The sequence below is a fragment of the Neomonachus schauinslandi genome, chromosome 3 (genome assembly GCF_002201575.2).
Source record: "Neomonachus schauinslandi chromosome 3, ASM220157v2, whole genome shotgun sequence".
NCBI lineage: Eukaryota > Metazoa > Chordata > Mammalia > Carnivora > Phocidae > Neomonachus > Neomonachus schauinslandi.
The window spans coordinates 192,267,663-192,285,408 of NC_058405.1; the positions used below are offsets into that span (position 1 = coordinate 192,267,663).

General features: G+C 56.1%; 1 protein-coding gene across 1 annotated transcript in view; it reads right to left on the reverse strand.

Annotated features, from left to right (window-relative positions):
- The window catches only part of PASK (PAS domain containing serine/threonine kinase), a 36,915-nt gene that overhangs the window by 9,131 nt on the left and 10,038 nt on the right, over positions 1-17,746 (reverse strand). The window contains 9 exon segments of the mRNA XM_021679023.2: positions 263-409; positions 1,517-1,650; positions 3,794-3,993; positions 6,938-7,072; positions 7,188-7,313; positions 10,798-10,965; positions 11,335-11,516; positions 12,570-13,788; positions 17,475-17,635. Coding sequence (XP_021534698.1) covers positions 263-409; positions 1,517-1,650; positions 3,794-3,993; positions 6,938-7,072; positions 7,188-7,313; positions 10,798-10,965; positions 11,335-11,516; positions 12,570-13,788; positions 17,475-17,635 — 2,472 coding nt within the window.

Consider the following 17,746-nt stretch of genomic DNA (forward strand, 5'->3'; position numbering starts at 1 on the left):
TGCCCCCTGCCCCTAGCCCCTCCTGTGGGTGCCTCCTTGTCAGGGGCTCCCCTGGGTGCTCAGCCACCTTCTAAGGCCCCAGTGGTGTTCAGGGGCCTCTGGAACAGAATCAGTCCCCATTTGTTGCACAGGTGATAAGCCAGCTACAGGCCCTGACGTTGGTGTTGGACAGCATGGAGGAGGGAGCCCCCTCTTCCCCAGACCCAGGAAGGCAGCCTGGGGAACCTCCTTGCCTTCTTGGCACACAGGTCATGCCTCTCACCTGGCTTGTTCATGCGACACACCTCATCCCAGGTGTAGTTAGCAAGATTCACGGGCTGTGTCACCCAGGGGTCTGTCACCAGCTTCTCCAGGGTGGTGCGCTGCTCGGGGACAGGCTGCAGCAGCCCAGACATGAGGTTCATGAGATCTGGAGACATAAAGACCCACCCTAGGCATGTGGCCAGAAGACCGATGGTGGGTCAGGGCTGGGCCCAAGTGGAACAGGTCTCAAACTGCGGGTCCTGGGTCTGCCCACCATGAGCACCTCTGACTGGCCCAGGAAACCTCCACTGACAAGAAGCTGGGGGTTTGGGCACACAGGCCCAGCTACTCCCGGAGACAAGCTGCGGGACATGCTCGTCCCCTCTGAAATGAAAGCGTGGGGTTCAGGACCCCACCTCGCTCACCTAACCTACATGCAGAGCTTCTGGAGCTCAGCCTGTTCTCGGGGCTCTGGCCATGCAGAGCCTCGAATGACACAGGGCTCGTGTGATGAAAGTGGGGGGAGGCGGCCGCAGGCGAGCCCTGCATCATCCCCCCGAGAAGGAAGCACGGGCTCTGAGAAGAGCCCCAGCCTTGGGTCTAGATTTGGGTCCCATTTCCTGTAACAATATGGGTGTCTCCTCAACCACGATGCTCTGAGCCTCACCATCCCAGAGGAGCGTCTTGAGAATGCAGTGAGAGAGCGCGTGGAACGGTTTGTGGGAGGAACAGCATGCTGCAAGAAGCATGGCTCATGGGAACCCAGAACCTTAGCAAAGCTCTAAAAATCCTCTTCTAGGCTGCTACGGACCAAACTATCTCCACGCCTTCCCCCGCCCCTATGGTGAAGCCCTAACCCCCAGTGGCCCCTGGGAGGTGATCAGGGTCACCTGAGGTCATCAAGGTAGGGCTCCATGATGGGATTAGTGCCGTTGTAAGAAGAAGAGAGACCGGGGGCGCCTGGGGGGCTCAGTCGTTGGGCGTCTGCCTTCGGCTCAGGTCACGGTCCCGGGGTCCCGGGATCGAGCCCCGCGTCGGGCCCCCTGCTCCGCGGGGAGCCTGCTTCTCCCTCTCCCCCCTGCTTGTGTTCCCTCTCTCACTGTCTCTCTCTCTCTCTCTCAAATAAACAAATAAAATCTTTAAAAAAAATTTACACGAGGGTTTAGTCACATTCAAGTCACACTTCTGTTCGGATCAGTGTTTGACGAATGGGAAGAAAGCAATGAGGCCGTCAGCACACCTGTGCTCGAGGTGGGGGACCGGGCGCCCTCACCTTCCGACACCAGGTCCGGAGGGTGGATCACGGCCTCCATGGTCTCCTCCAGCTCGCAGAAGGGGTTCTCCTCAAAGATCAGCGTGTACAGCGTGACCCCCAGCGACCACATCTCCAGCTCTGGCCCCCTGTACCTGCAAGGGGGAGGTGGCGGCAGCATTCGGGGCATGCCGGGGCTCAGCCCGCTCCACACGCAGCCCCCGACAGCGGCCCCAGCACGTCCTGCGGCCCTCCTCGACTACGCCTTCCATTCCAGCACCTCTGCCCCAGCCAGCCATGCTCCAGCCACACGCTGGGGAGGGAAAAGAAAAGCAAAACTTCATGTCCAGGCAGCTGAGAGATGCCCACCACGAGATAAGAGGGTGTGCGGCACAAGAGGGCAGAGCACCTCCTGGTGGGGGGCTTCCTGGAGGAGGTGGGGAGAAGGCACAGCGGACAGAGTGGAGGCTCCAGTCCACACAGGAGCAGAAGGAGGGCCAAGGCGACAGCAGCGACCTAGACACAGTGTGAAGGGGGAGGCAGAGGGGTCCAGGCTGGGCCAACCGGGCAACAGCTGGCGGCCAGGGGACGATGGTGCCCCACTGCCATGCTTTGTCGTCGTAAGGATGGACCTCACCCAGCTTCCGTTCACCGGCACCCTGAGATGCCAGCGCTCTGTCAGGCATTTTATGTGCTCCAGCCCTAAACCCCACAGCCGGCCTGAGAAACAGCACCCACACTGTACACAGAAGGTGTGGAGCTGCGGCCCAGACAGCGGGGACCACGGAGTCAGACAACGTGGCTGGGAGACACTGGTGAGCGCGGAGAGGGTCCAGGACAGCAGGAGGCCGAAGACCAGGATGGGGCGCTGGACGCTGGGAGGGTCAGGAGGACAGACGTCAGGAAAGCGCGGGATGAGAGACTGCACAAGCCGGGGCGAGAAAACCCCATTCAACACTCGGTATTTTCGTGTTGTTTCAGAAAGAGCGGTTTCAAGAACACCGGAGAGCAAAGCGAAAAATCCACTGAAGTACGACAGTGACGGCGCCGTTTCTGTAAAGCGCCAAAGAGAAACATTTTGGGCCTGTGGGCCACATGACCCTGTCGCCACGACGACACCAAAGCAGCCAGAGGCCACAGAGGCTGACAAACACGGCTGCATTCCGAGGAACTTCATAAAACCCAGTGGTGGGCCAGGTTTGGTCAAGGGCCACGGTCTGCTGTCCCCTGGAGCAGAAGAGGGGAGAAATGATGAGGGAGGAAGCAGAGTTCCTGAGGAGGGGTCTAGAATCAGAGCCCGGAAAACCACAGGTGCAGTGACATGGGGTGGGGGGGACCAAGGAGCTCAGAGGAGGGCACCTGCAGGCCAAAGGGGAGGGAGCAGGAGCACTGCAGGGCAGGGGCTCCAGAAGGTGGAATGCCCTGGGGAGGGCCGGAGGTCCCTGAGAAGCACCGAGGCGCACCACTGCCCTGCACTCCCCCGTGGGAGCTTCCCAGCCTGGCCGCAGGAGGTGGGGCGGGGGGCAGACAAGCCACAGAGCACGTGTCAGGGTCCCTGGACAGGTCACGCAGCCCCCTCCAACTCCAGTGGCCACCATGGGACGAGACAGCAGCCAACATAGCACCAGGGGGCACCAGGGTGATCAAATTACATCTTCAAAGAAACTCCAAGGTCCTTCCTGGACTAACCCCCTTCAATATTTCATCCTGTCTGGTGGCTCTGGGTGTGCACAGAAGTGACAGGAGAAGGGTTTCCTGAGCACTGCCCAGGCCCCCCGGCAGCCCACAGGCTCCAGGGCAGGGACAGACCGTCCCCCCGGCAGGAGCCGGAGGACCAGCCAGGCCCCGTACCAACGCAGGTCCTCGGCATTAGCGCCTTCGCGCCTTCGCGTACGGCCAGCCCGCCCATCTGTTCCTCAATAGGCCATTATGTCTGTCATCACAATGACTAAACCCAACTGAAGAGAAACCCTCTCCATCCACTTGAAGAGTCTCAACTTTCGGGACTCCTATCTTGATCTTTCATCTTATTCTCAACCTCTAATTACGTAAAACTCCAAACACACAGAGAAGTTGAGAACTAACACAACAAAGCACGGTGGCCACGGCCCCCCTTCCCTTAACCCACCGACGTCTGCCTGCCTGCCCGCTTAGGGCCAAGACCGACGTCATTGTCATTGCTCAGCAGCCTTGCCACGAAGAGGCGCAAATGGAAACCGTTTTCCCGCCTCAACTCCGAGTGGCCCCGGGTCGCGACCACAGACGTGCGGTCAGGCCCCACTGCAGCACCATACATACGGGTTTCCCATGAGGACTTCGGGTGCGCAGTACTCGATCGTCCCACAGAACGTATGAAACAGCCTGCCCTTCTCCAAGTAGGCGGCGGAGCCGAAGTCGATCAGCTTGATGGTGAAGTCCTCCGCGATCACGATGTTCTCGTCCTTGATGTCCCGGTGGATGATGCTCTTCGAGCGCAAGTACCCCACCGCCACTACCAGCTGCAATCAGGGGCACAGGGGCTTTTGAAGAAGCAATTCCAGTAAAACACGCATCTAAACTAAGGACTAAGTCGAAAACAAGACACAACAACAAAGAAAAACACCTCTTGTCTAATTGCTAATGAACTAGTGGCAGGAAAGAATCCTGGACGTGCAGACCCAATCCAGCTCAGCGGGGGAGGCGCAGGTCCGGGCAGATGCTCGGCGTGGCTGGCCTGCTTCACCCACCGGCAGCAGCACCAGCCAGTACGGGATCCCTCTTTAAAATGTCATTATTCTCGGGCGCCTGGGTGGCTCAGTCGGTGAGGCGTCTGCCTTCGGCTCAGGTCACGGTCCCAGGGTCCCGGGGTCGAGCCCCGCGTCGGGCTCCCTGTCAGCGGGGAGCCTGCTTCTCCCTCTCCCTCTGCCACTCCCCCTGCTCATGCTCTCTGTCTCTCTCTCTCTTATTCTCTCAAATAAACAAATAAAATCTTTAAAAAAAAGTCCTAATTCTCATTATCAGCGATACAGACACTCAGCACATTGTTAAGTATACAACACACTATCGTTAGCTGTGAAACAAGACTTCGTCTGCTATAACTGATGCTCCATGCCCTCTAACGCCCCCCTCGTCCCCCAGCACAAATACGTGATTCTCAGGCTCTCTTCGTGTGCTACAGACAAGCGTCACTCACCCCACAACACACAACGTGACAATCTCGGAAGGAAGGGCAGACCGACCACAAGCAGAAGCTACAGAGACACGTGGTTTGGGCATGAAATGGCAGGCGGCCCTAGAGAAAGACTGAGTGTCTTCGGTTCACATGGAAGGAAAGTGCCTTGCCCGGAGTTCACGCCGCGGTTAGGGGCAGGACTGAGAGCAGAGCCAAATCTCCAAACCCGGCTCTAGCGGCTTCTCAGAGGGCAGCCCCGGGTGTCGGCCACGCCGGCCCCAACGTGTGCAGGATTCTCATCCATGTGCACGTAAAGTAATTCCCCTGGAGATGGGCTTTGTTCCAGCAAATCAAGTGCACCAGTCTCCACTCTGGAAGGGAACAGTGACTATTATGACCTGCTGTCGGGAGGAGCCTACACCACACATCCGATGACAGACGTGAACCAAAGGAAGCTTTCAGTTAAGTTTAAATAAGGTAAGTAAAGTTTCTGACTGCACTCACAATTTGGACACCAATTATACCAACCAACTTAGTGTCTTCATGGACATAGTCATTTTGATTAGAGACAATTTTATATTTACAGATGAATACCCTTGAATCAGAGGCTACAGTTAATGGTGGGTTAACTGTGCCCAATTAACTTACAACTTGTAACTACGTATTTATATGCACATATATGCAAATGTACGCATATCTGCATTCTGATCTATACACATTTACATACACCATGCATGCGCACAGATACACACGTGTGCACACCCACACTCACACGTGTGTACACACAGATACATCCGTGTGTACATACACACACACACACGCACACATGTTCCCAGCTGGGAACAGAAGCCGTGTGTTCATTGGAATGTGGAAAGTTTCATGGAGGTTTATTAATTCGCAGCAAGGGATTCACCACAAAGGTCTGAAGAGAACCTGAGCCCGGGCAGAGAAGCCACTCCTCCCGCAGGCCGGCGCCCTGGCTGCACGGGAGGGCTGGTCTGTTAGCGGCCTGAGGCACTCGGAGCTGAGCAGGCAGCAGTTTGCTGGTAAATGGCCCTGTATTATAGACACTGGCGTAGGATGATGTTTTTCTATAAAATTTGGAGTCCCTATTTACATATGATAGCACTTACGTATATAAATTTACAGAGGGGCTACAGATACTTCTTGCAAAATTATGAAGTATGGGACACTATAATTACCAAATCAATGGCCCCAGAATTAACAACTGAGAAACAGCAGCTTTTAACAAGTGGCTCTTGTTATATACAGTCTGCTTGCCATGAAGATTTCAGAAACAAATTTTTGCCATGCATTACAGTAGATGGGTCTATAATCTTGCAACACAGAAAGAGGGAGGGGACAGTCTTTGAGCAGAACCATGATGCCCAAAACTTACAGGGAGGTGCCTGAGAAACCTAATATCAGAAATCCAGTAGCTTCTGGGAATTTATAGCTCTGAGTAAGAAATGTCAACTTATGAAAACTGGCATTAGACATGGAGTCCTCATCAGGAAACAATCAGTGAGCAAATCTGGGAACAGTTCTATCCTCTTCCCAGGTATTTCTCCATTGTTTCCAGGGAGCTAGGAATAGTCTAGGATGAAACCATCACCTTCTCCTAAAAACTCAAAACAGGAACGACTTGGTCCCCTCCACCCCCTACCCAACCTCTCTAGGGTCTCCCAGGACGCCTATTTTGCTCATCACTCTCCTATTCCAGCAAAATAATAAATGGACAAGATCAACACATAAACAGACAGTAAAGAGACCAAAATACATAGTGTAAAACGAGATTGCTAGAATCTCAACCTTTACTTTACTCAATTAACTGGACAGCTACCATCTACTGAGCCCTTCCTGTGTGCAGGACCGCACCACACATAGTGAGCGCCTCAGAGGCTCTCTCTGACTTAACAGCCTTCCCTCGTCAGCCCTATAATGATCCCTGCCCACAGATGAGCAATGGTTCCCTGCAGAAAGACGGCTCAGATCAGATGCACAAGCCTCAAAGCCTAACCTGAGAGCTTTGTTGGCTAAGTTTTGCAACTGGTGTGGATACTGTATGAACATAAAAAAACTTGAATCATTAAACGTACTTCCCTCATTAGTCCAGGATGGCATCTGGCCTCCCATGTATATCTTAATATATGCCTTACTCCATAAAATCCAAACTCTGAAGGCTAGACCCTCGCTCACGGAGAGAAGTGTGTGTGAACCATGCATCCCTGCAGCCTCGGGACCCCATGCCCAAGGCCAGGATCTCCCCAGCATGGCTCTGTCCTGCTCACTTGTCGGAAGATGTAACTTGCCAGGGGCTCGTCAAGGCTGGGATGGCGGTCAATGAATGCAAAGAGGTCCAGGCCGGAGCCGTGCTTCTCCATCACAAGCTGAAAGAATCCTTGGTTTTCAAACACGTCCAACACCTGGAAAAAGACAAAGTCAGGTCTGGGCCTGCTGAGATGCCCTCAGCACAACATATTTAACAACTTCTCACGTGAGTGACGTCAGGGCACCACTAAATGAGAGACGGCACTCCACCTTGATGATATTGGCGTGGTCCATCCTGGACAGAATTGCAATCTCTAAAGTAACTTTTCCAAGTTTGGGATCCTCGATCCAACAATCTTCCAAAACCTTCTCCTTCTTAATAAACTTCACCACCACCTAAGAAGAAGACAGAGGGGAGAAGTAACCGCCAGCGTGCCTCCAGCATCCATTCGAACGTGGCGCCCGCTGCTTGCTCAGTGCAGACACAACCCCCACGTGTGCCTCCCCTGACTCCCAGGGATGGGAGAGAAGCTGCCCAGGAGCGCCCCCGCCCCCCACACAGCACGAGGGGCGGAAAGGTGCCGCAGCAGCTGCCCACAAGGCCGAGGAGACCGAAGGCATGGTGGAGGGGCTGCGAACCGGGCCCGAGCCCTTGGAGCACCCCCATGTCACAACCGAGGACTGGTGCCCTGACAGAGGAAATGAAAGAGGCAGCCCGAGAACTGGAAAACACAGATCAAGGCCGTCACCCACAGCAGCTGGGAGCTAAGGGGAGCCCGGCAAGACAACGGACACAGGCAAACACAGAGAAACATATCACTGCCCAGGACGACGGGGGGTGTCATAGGGCGGAGACGCCGTGCGTCGGGGACACGAGCAATCGTGAGCCACTCAGCAGAGCACGTGCTGTCAGGGAGGGCCGGGCACGTGGCCGAGGGGCACACGGTGAGCAGGGACTGCAGGCCAGGCCCTCCCCACGCTTCAGCTGGAGACCCCACAAGATGACCCACAAGCCCCGCTGATGAGCTCATTGTCCGCGGGAGGGGGGAGGGCGGCCAACACATAGCGTGCACTGTGGATCAGGTGAGCAGGGAAGAGGGGCCCGCCCGAGGGGCAGCAGGGCAGCGGGAGGGGAGCGCGCACAGGTGGGCAGCACGGGGGTGCAGGCAGTCGGCCAGCGCCGAGGCAGGAGGGGCAGGGAGGAGCGCCTGCAGCGCCCAGTCAGGCTCACAGTGACCACGAGAAAAGGGTGATGGCTTAGCGCCAGCCATCAATGCTGACCAGTGGTCAACTCCTGAAGATCGTGCAAAGAGAGGGCCCCGTGAGTCCACAGGCCAGAGGAGACACGTGACAGAAGGCAAGAGGAGGAGGGCAGCAAGGTTGACGGCCCGAGGTGAGGAGACGCAGAGGCTGCGGCTGGAGGCGGAAGTGCGCACCGCCGGTCCCTCTGCCGGGTTCAAGGAGGCGAGAAGCCTGCCATGAGCTCCAACACACACCTACAGGCGGCTTCGGGGGAAAGTACAGAGCGAGAAAGGAGGAGAAGGATTAACAGAACAGAAGGTAAAGAAAGCTTTAAACATTCAGATCAAAGTCTTACCAACGTCAAGCAAGAATAAAGAACACACACACAGAAATATATCCTGGGGAAATTTCTGAAGTCCAAAGACTAAAAGAAATTCAGAAAGAAAAAACATCAGATTGCTTTTCAAAAGCACGCTGGAGGGCACAGAGCTGGGGCTCACGCGCTCGGAGAGAACCGCGTGGATTGCCACTAACATGGGGGAGAAACAAACCAGTCAGAATACGTGTGAGGACATGTGACGCCCACACGTCCATCAGTAACCAATATTCCAGCAATTGAAAATTAGACACAAGAAAGGGAAGAAACCGGATGTGGAAATAATGCAGATTTCAGAAACTCACCAAAACCCACAGAACACGCTGAGAGAAACATAAAGATCTAAACGCTTGGAAAGACACCCAGGTTGTGGGTCACGTGAAGATGGCGGTGCCACCAAGTGCCCTGCAGACTGAGACTCCAGAACCGCGTTCAGTCCCCCAACGGTGGCCTCTCCCTCACGGGGCCGTATTCTGACAGGCTGCTTTCTGGGATCATTTGTGGGCCTGGTAATACTGAAGCTGGCATCTCTGTGCTCTGAGACACAAAAAGACTCCTGTGTTTCTTTTCAAACCAACAGAAGAGTTCCCAGGCTTCTTTCTTCTTCCTTTAGGTCTGGCGGTCTACAGAAACCCCGTAGTCTATCGGGTTCCTGACTCAACCAAGAATGAGACCCGCCTCACGGAGATTAGAGACAGCAACAGAACCTTGAGAATTAAACCCCCTATGAACACATGACAGCACCAGAGTTAGAAGCCATGGCCTCCGGAAGGCGGCCAAGGTGGGCTCAGGAGACGCACCCGGGAAGCGCCCTGTTACTCGGTAACGGCCCAACACGCGGCAAATATAGCCAAATTAACTCGCAGAAAGTACAAGAAGTCAAAACAAATATTTGACAAATAAAGCAGACAATTCTTTGACAAGTCTAGCAACAACTAGAGAGGGTGGGCACAAGAATTAGGGCAGCCAAGGGAACAGGATCAGCTGCGGACATATGGTCAAACGCGCGGATGGGCAAAAACGCTGCCACCTCTGCAGGCCTCTTGTAACTTTGACATAAAAAAAAAAAAAAGAAAGAAAGAAAATTGATGCATGAATATAAATGAAAAAAATCCCAAGTAAAAATATTAGCAAACCGAATTCAGCAGTGCATTACAAGAATATTAAAACATAACCGAGGATTGGTTCTACGGATATGAGTTGATTGCTGTTAGGAAACCAGGGTATGATCATCTCAACAGATGCTGAAAAGACATCTGAAAGAACTCAACACTCATTTTTCAAGAAAAATTTCAGTGAGCTGAAAATAAGAGGAAATACCCCCAGAAGAAGGTCTCCATCAAGAACAGAATGGGGAGGGGCACCTGGGTGGCTCAGTCAGTTGAGCATCTGCCTTCAGCTCAGATCACAATCCCGAGGTCCTGGGATTGAGTCCTGCATCGGGCTCCCTGATGAGCAGGGAGCCTGCTTCTCCCTCTGCCACTCCCCCTGCTCAGGCCGGTGCGCGCACTCTCTCTCTCTCAAATAAATAAATAAAATCTTCAGATGTGACCAGGCAGGAGAGCCGGCTGCACGCCTGCTCCTGAACACAGCCCTGCGGGTCCCAGAGGCCGGCAGGCCACAGACCATAGAGAAGGAGAGACAGAGCTGGCGTCCCCGCAGGAGAATGGCCATGCACCTAGAACATCGAAGGACCCACTGAAAACATGTTAGAGCCTGGAAGATCAGCACAGGTATGTGATGTGTTAACACCACACGCAGCTGGTAAAGGCCAGCAGTAAGTGATCAGACCCCACAGCGGTCGGAGGACCGCACACGTGCACGGCCCCGCAGAACTCAGCAGGCGGCACAGGAACACGTGGGCAGTGTCAGGGTATTTGCGGTATTTGCTGGGACAAGCAGGACTGTCACCACGTTGATTCCCTCAAATCACAAAAATGCAATCCCAACAGGACTTGGGAGGAGGGCAGCGAGGTCTCAACCTGAAAGTCAACCCCCGACATCAGCCTCTGGGTGAAAGGACACGGTGTGAAGCCCAGCGTGCGTCCGAAGTGGCGAGCAGGACGACCGGGCGTGAACGTGTGTGCTGCCAGGAGGGCCCTCCAGGGCCAGACCCCCGACCCGGGCCGGCCCGTGTGCTTGGCACTACACAGAGGACTCCTCCATCACGGCCATCGCAGAGTTTAGACCCAAAGGCACTGAGGCCAGGGCTGCATCTGAGCGGGGCCCCCACTACTGAACGCTGCCCGAGAGACACAGCACCTCCTTGTTGGCCTCCTTGTCCACCGCAGTCCAGACGAAGCCAAAGGCCCCACTGCCCAGGGGGCTCAGCGTGCTGTACTTGTGGGAGTACGCGCCCTCCCAGGCTGCCGGCACCTCCAGCTCCACAGCCTTGGGGGGCTCCTCGCACCAGGGCTTGCTTCTGAGCATCTGTGGATGAAACGGGAGGCCTGAGGGGCCACACGTGACCAAAGAAAGAAAGGGAACAGCAAGCAGACTCGTGTCATCGGCCCCTGTCCCCGTGCCCCAGGGGGGCTGGCCTGAGAAGTGCTCTCCTCGTCCACCCACTCTGGCACACACGCCGAGACCCCACCCTGCATGTGGGGCAAACTTAGGTTTAAAACACCATGTATGGCTTCAGACTTACCCGCAATACCAGCAGGCAGGGTGGAAAAAGCCCCAGATGGCTCCTCCTCCCATCCCAGAGGAAGCAGAGAGAAAGAGAGAGAGAAATGCCAGGCAGGACCCCTCCCCACATCACGAGGCGGGTACAAGGCAGAAGCTGAGCGCAGGCCCCACCTCCCCCATGCTGGGTCCGGAAAGCTCGCACACGGAGTGGCTGGAGCTGGGCAGGCTGGCCAGGAGCAGACGGGTGCGTGTGGCCGAGTCCCGGCCACTGTGCAGCAGGTCCTTCACGAGCCAGCAGCAGAACAGGGTCGCGGAACCTTGCAGCTCCACCCGCTTCACCTCAAACTGCACACCTGGGTGGGGGAAGCGGGGTCAGCAGGATGGCATCACGACGAAGGAGGCACATTCCCCCAGAGCGCCCGCGCGGGGCGGGGCGGGGGTACCCACACTTGAACGGGGGGGAAAAGCCTGGAAACCCACATTCAACCCCGCCCCCAACCCCGCACCGAGTCTGCCTCCGGCCTCGACCACAGCCACCCACATGGACGTACGTACGAGGCACAGTTTCACGCGAGTGCATGTGCATTTTTACACAGCCTCCAAGGTATATGCCAAAACAGACGGGGTTATCTTTTGGGGGCATTTACAGGTGATTTTGTGTTCTTTTTGTTGGCATTTTCTAGTCTTTCTACAGATAACATAGTACTTGCATAACTTTTTAAAGTTTAGGGGGAAAGCCTTAGTAATCAACACTCTGAAATCAGCAGTAAGGACACAACTGGCTAATGTGACACGGATCTGCTAAGTTAGGAAAATACAGGGACGCCCAGCGGCTCCGTCGGTGAAGCGTCTGCCTTCGGCTCAGGTCATGATCCCGGGGTCCTGGGATCCAGTCCCACACGGGGCTCCCTGCTCAGCGGGGAGTCAGCTTCTCCCCTGCCTGCCGCTCCCCCTGCTTGTGTTTGCTCTCTCCCTCTCTCCCCCTCTCTCTGGGTCAAATAGACTAAAAAAATATTAAAAAAAAAAAGAAGTTAGGAAAATACAAAGTACAACAAAGATAATCAACTCCAAGGGCCAAGTGAAGGGGCCTGATCCTGAGCAAGCGCAGCCGACAGCGCAGCGGCCTGAAGCCCAGCACAGGAGGGGCCGCCCCAGGCAACCGCGGTGCACACAGTGGCTTCCAAGGAGGGACGCAGAGGCAGCCGGGACCTCAGGCTGCACCATTCCCGGGCACAAGCACTTATAACCCTAATTTTCAAGAGATAAGCTATCACTACAGAACCCTAACGTTGCTACCAAAACTATTCAGTGGTTGCAGCTGCATCAGACCCCAGGATGAGGAAGGCCCGGCCCCCGGCCACGCCGTGCTCCCACAGGGGCTCCGGGGCACAGCCCCCCACACGTACTCAGCTGGGCTCCATCCCGGTGGTAGCAGCTGCCGGTGTAGGTCCCCTCCTGGATCTCCTGCTGCACGCAGGTGCCCCCAGATGTTGCCGGGCTGTCCCCTCTCACAGGTGTGGAGGTGACCTGGAAACTCAGCCTGGGCTCCTCTGATGGGCACACATCTGCAGGGCCAGCCCCCAGCGTGGGAAGGACACAGGCTGGGCTCTCTCTGCCACTCACTTCATAGTATTCTGAGGACACCAGACACATCTTGGAGGGCTCTACTTGATCGGGCCCCAGACGGCTCTTGCGAAACTGCCGAGCCTCCCCAAGATCGAAGTAAGTGCCAGTCAGGAGCAATAGTTCTCGGTCATCCAGAACATCTGATCTCCGCCGGTGCAGACCACTCATGTCTACATCAGAGCCTGCCGGCGAAGGAGACGGCGTCCCCACAAGCTCAGACGCGGTGCAGGAACAGTTGGAGGAAGTTTGATCTGTCCATTCACTGTAAAAGAGCTCCTTGAGGTTCCAGGAAAATGAATTCCCATCAGCCTCCTGGGCCTGCACTGCATCCAGCACACCAGGGAGGTCTGTGGCCAGAGCATAGTAGGCCGAGGAGCTGCCTACTCGGCTGCACAGGCCCCTGCTTCCTGGGTCGCACAAGGACACAGGGGCAGAGAACTGGGGGCGCTCTGCTGGGGCCAGCTTGGTGTAAGAGAGACCCAGTGGTTCCACGAGGCTCAATTTGGACAGCTGCTCCTTAATTAAGCAAGTCTGTAGCTCCTCGCGGTCATTCTCCACGGCCATCCACGGCTCATCCAGCGCAGGCATCGAGAACGGGAGTCGCGCTGTCCTGGGGGGGCTTCCTGACTGCATGCTCTGCTCACCCCCATATCCAGGGCAGGGTATCAGGAGACCCTCCCCTGCCAGCTGGCCTGTGGCATGGGGCTCGGGCATGATGGTCTCAGCCTGATGGTTCGAATTGCGGGCACTGCTCGAGCTCGTCCACTCCAACTGTGCCTCAGGCAGGCTACACATTTCAGCGTGCCTGCTCCTGTCCTCAGATCCTTCACGGGAAGCAGACATCCATGTGTCCACTGGGTGAGACCCGCTTCTTCCCACAAGGTCCTGTCTGAGGCTTTCTGGGGCTGCAGGTTCCTCTTTCTCCAAGAGAGTATTCGGCTGGTCCTCGGCTGATGACTGCTGGCTATGGGCTGGTGCACTTCCTTCCGGGATGTCTCCCTGGTCCTCGGGTGACGGCCATTCCTGGGCTGGCGGGCTTCCTTCCGGGATGTCTCCCTGGTCCTCGGGTGACGGCCATTCCTGGGCTGGCGGGCTTCCTTCCGGGATGTCTCCCTGGTCCTCAGGTGATGGCCATTCCTGGGCTGGCGGGTTTCCTTCTGGGATGCTGTCCACTCTGAGGATTATAACATGGATGATGTAGTTATTTAGGGGCCATAGAAGAATCAAAAGGAGAGATCACATGGATCCCCCTCTATTAAAGACAAAGCACTTAACACCATAAACTATGGCCAACTCACAAATAAATCGTCATTTAGCAATGATTTAGCACTGAGCACCCAGGACCATGTCCTCAGGGCTTTGGTCAGCATTTTCGTTTCACAGTGAGTGGGGCTCCCTGACAGCCGTGCAGCCGGCCTCGGCCCACCCACAAGGTGCCTGGGAGGGGGGAGAAAGGAAAGAGATTGTGCGTTCTGTGCACCGTGCAGTGGTGACGTGTGACTGGCTACAAATACCATCAGAGGTCACAGCTGACAGGGAACCGAGCCTGGCACAAGAAGGAGGGGCCGCAAGAGCAAGGCCTCATGGGGGGCAGGGGCTAACTGGTTCCTAAGAGCCGGGATGCAAGCCCACAAGCATGCTCAGCGTGGAGGCCACGGAGGGGGAGGCCACCTCAGAGCCGAAGGGCAATCACAGAGCCCAGGGTGCTAGGTGGAGACCCCTCCTCTGCAGCGGCCCCGGCCATGGTGGCCCCACATGACAGATGCAGCTGAGCTCCTGCCTGGGGTCAGGCCCAGGCCTAATGCCAGCACCGAGACCCACAGAATGTGGCCGTGCCCAGCCTCACTGGGGGCAGAGGTGCTGATGACCAGAGGTTTGTAAAGAGGCACAAGGGAGAAGGACCCCACACACGGTCAGGTTCCACAGAGGAGGGAGCTGTGAGCCAGGCCCTGAGGGGCAGCAGCAGTTTTCTGGAGAAACTGAGGGGTGGGACAAGGAGCTTATAGAGGTCAGGCAAAAATCATCTATGTCTCTCGCTACATCTCTCTCTCTATCCATTCACCCCACGCCACCCCAGCAAATGACCAGCCCTGTGCCAGCCCCTAGGAAACAGCACGTCCTCTGCAAGGTCAGAAGATGAATGAGGAAGAAAGGTCTCACTCCCCTTTCTAAGCAGTACAGCCAACCCCTCCGAGGTGGGCACCTGGGGTCAGGCCCCAGGGCGGTGAGGGTAACCCTTCCGAGGTGGGTGTGCAGGGTTGGGCCCGAGGACAGCGCGGTAACCCCTCCGAGGTGGGCGTGCAGGGTCGGGCCCCAGAGCAGTGTGTAACCCCTCCGAAGTGGGCATGCGGGGTCGGGCCCCAGGGCAGCGCGGTAACCCCTCCGAGGTGGGCGTGCGGGGTCGGGCCCCAGGGCAGCGCGGTAACCCCTCCGAGGTGGGCGTGCGGGTCGGGCCCCAGGGCAGTGCAAGCAACGCCTGAGGTGGGTGTGTGGGGTCAGGCCAAGGGCAACCCTGCCCCCGCATCCCATCCCCACACCTCTCCAGCAGCCAGGTATTGCAGTGTCACTAAATTCTGGCCACGGTGAAGAGAAGAAGCGATAAGTAGGCTTCTGGGAGAGACTTTAAGCCAGGGAAGGCTCCTCTCCTCCCCCCTCCTCCCCTCTACTCCACTGTCCAAGCACAGGTGCTGTGGGGACCTGAGACCCCCACCAGCTTATCTCAGGGGCGCTTCACTCAAGGTCACAACACCTGACCTACAGCCTAACAATCCACTTGGCTTCATTACCAACTGGCTACAAACAATAAGGCAGAACTCCCAGGGCTCCTGGGAGAACTGGGGAATCAGGAGCCAGCACGACCCCAGTCCCCAGACACAAGACATTCGCTAGTCATGATTCTGACCTGCCTTCCCACCTCCCAGTCTCTCTAGGTTTACTGAGTCAGCTCATTTTCTGTTAAAGAATATGTCTTAGGGATGAGCCTTCAAGTCTTTTGCAATGTTTGTTGAGTGAGTGATGAGTGAGTGAGCAAGGGAATGAGTGAATGAATGAGAGAATGAATGAGTTAGTAGGTAAATGAGGAAGCGATGAGTGAGTGAGTGAATGACGGAGTGAGTGAGGGAGTGAGCACATGAATGAATGAATGAGGGTGGGAGTGAGTAAAAGAATAGGTGAATGAATGAGCATATGAGTGAGTGAGTCAGCACATGAGTGAACATGCGAGTGTGACTGAATGAGGAAGTGAATGAGCGTGTGCATGAGTGAAGGAATGAAGGAGCAAATGAAGGAGTGAATGAAGGAAGGAGTGAATGAGAGAAGGACGGAGTGAATGAATGAATAAGTAAATGAGGGAGTGAATGAAAGGAGTGAATGAGCATTGCATGAGTGAATGAGTGAGTGAATAAGGGAGTGAATGACTGTGTGCATGAATGAGTGAGGGAGTGAAAGAGTGAGGGAGGGAAGGAGGGAGGGAAGGAGTGAGGGAAGGAGGGAGGGAGGGAAGGAGGGAGCAACTGCGGGGACCATTGCCTCTGACGGGGGTTTGGGGCTGGCGCTAGAACTTGAGCGCACCACCATCCGATGGGAAGGCAGGAATGGGCTCATCTGGTTCCCCATGCTGGCAGCAGTGAGGACCCCTGGGGCAGGGGGCGCGGGGGGTCGGACCCAGGGGCACGCAGCACAGAGAGGCAGAGCGCTCGCCCCCGGCAAGGAGCAGAAAGCCAGGGAGTCTGTGCAAATAGCAGGAAAGCACCATGATGCGGGTCAGGGGGCAAACACCCACGTAACCCCGTGAGCCACGCGTGAGTCAGGAGGTAAGGCTCGCACGTTCAGGTGCACCGTGCACCGTGCGATCCCATGTGCGCTGTAGGAGCAAAAGCAGCTGCACACGCGTGCACGGACATGGGGGGGTAGGGCCTTCGATCGGGGCGGGGCGGGGGCGGGGCGCCAAGGCTTTGGGGGGGGGCTCCTCTGGGGAGCCAGGCACAGGGACTTGCACTTTTCACTGTTACTCTGCTGTCCTTAAAAAAAACCACATATCCAGCTATTGTAGATTTTTAAAATAATTTCAAGAAAACTGAAAAACACACCAATGTGGATAAATCTCACCAACAAAACAATGAGCAAAGGGAACCAGAAATAAGGGATGGCCTAGGTCAAGTTCAAGGACAGATACCTGTGACCTCCGTCCTACCCCAGGGCAGTGAGGGCGCGAGCGAAATGGCCCATGGCAGGTTAGTGTGTGCTGGGCATCAGAGATTTTTAAAAGAGAAAACTAGTCGAAAAACCACCAAAATGCTGCGCACCATGGGCGAGGATTACCTAACCAGGGATGAGCAACGAGCTTCTATTTCTGCTCATCTACGTTTTCCACGTTTTCTAACATGAACCTGCTCTACTCTCAACAGAATACTTTGTGATTCAAAAACGCACAAAGAGAACAGATACAAATGATTTTTGCAATGAGAACATGAGGCTTCCAACGGTTCCCTGGAACCGACCCACCTTCCCTCATCCACGGACCAGGAAGGTCTCCTGGCGACTGCTGCGCACCACGCCAGGGAATGCGGGAGAAGTGGCACCCAGCGGGCGTTCAGGGGCCGTGAGCTGTGCGCACCACCACCATGGGCTCCTTCACGGCCCCCCGCCGGCCTTCACCTCAGCACCCCGCGCCTCCCACAGAGGACTTACCCGGGAGAGGGCAGACGCGGGAGGGAGGAAGGGAGGCCACCTCCAGGGTCTGCTTGGGCCTGGGTCCCAGCGAAGGCTTCTTGGCTTCCCACTGGCTCCAGGCTCTCCCCTCGTGGCAGAACGTGGTCTCCAGCAAGCGCGCCGTTAGCCCTTGGATCTAGCGGCAACAGCAGAAGGGACTGTGACCGTCCGTAGCACACCTGCTGAACGAGTCTCCTCCCCTACCCACGACTTGTGAGCAGTGGGGGGCCCCGACCTGACCTTAGAA